The sequence below is a fragment of the Carlito syrichta genome, unplaced genomic scaffold (genome assembly GCF_000164805.1).
Source record: "Carlito syrichta isolate Samal-C Ts95f unplaced genomic scaffold, Tarsius_syrichta-2.0.1 Scaffold143771, whole genome shotgun sequence".
In the NCBI taxonomy this organism is placed as follows: Eukaryota; Metazoa; Chordata; class Mammalia; order Primates; family Tarsiidae; genus Carlito; species Carlito syrichta.
The window spans coordinates 1-555 of record NW_007087867.1 but is presented as its reverse complement, the minus strand read 5'-3'; the positions used below and the strand labels follow the sequence as shown (position 1 = coordinate 555).

Genomic DNA, 555 nt, shown 5'->3' with positions numbered 1-555 from the left:
CTGGGCAGGGCCATGCCGTCCGCGCCGCCCGCCAAGTGGCCGTTCATCATGCCCAGGCTGCCCTCCAGCGCCAGGCTGTTGGGCGGGCACGAGAGGCCGCCGGCCGCGCCCTGGAAGCCGTAGGTGTCCGGGAGGTGGTTGAAGCCCAGCCCGTTCATCACGCTGTACATGGGCTTGAGCGCCTGGCACTTCCTTCGGAAGCCGCGCGGCCGCCGCCGGAACGAGCCCTCCTCGAACATGAACTCGCTGGCCGGGTCGATGGTCCAGTAGTGGCCCTTGCCGGGCCGCCCCAGGCCCTTGGGCAGCTTGATGAAGCACTCGTTGAGCGAGAGGTTGTGGCGCACCGAGTTCTTCCAGCCCTGGTAGGCGCCGCGGAAGAAGGGGAAGCGGCTCTGCAGGAACTGGTAGATCTCGCTGAGCGTCAGGCGCTTGCTGGGCGAGCTCTGGATGGCCATGACGATGAGCGCGATGTACGAGTACGGCGGCTTCTCCGGGCGCCGGATGCCGGCGTTGGTCTTCTTGGCCTTGGACGGGCCGGACGACGCGGGGTCCATG

The 555-nt window shown here is 68.5% G+C and overlaps 1 protein-coding gene across 1 annotated transcript in view; it reads right to left on the bottom strand.

The window, feature by feature from the left end:
• FOXF1 (forkhead box F1) overlaps nucleotides 1-554 on the bottom strand; it is a 2,586-nt gene extending 2,032 nt beyond the window's left edge. The window contains exon 1 of the mRNA XM_008050315.1: nucleotides 7-554. Coding sequence (XP_008048506.1) covers nucleotides 7-554 — 548 coding nt within the window. The remainder of the gene's footprint in view (nucleotides 1-6) is intronic.
• Between the last annotated feature and the right edge of the window lies 1 nt (nucleotide 555).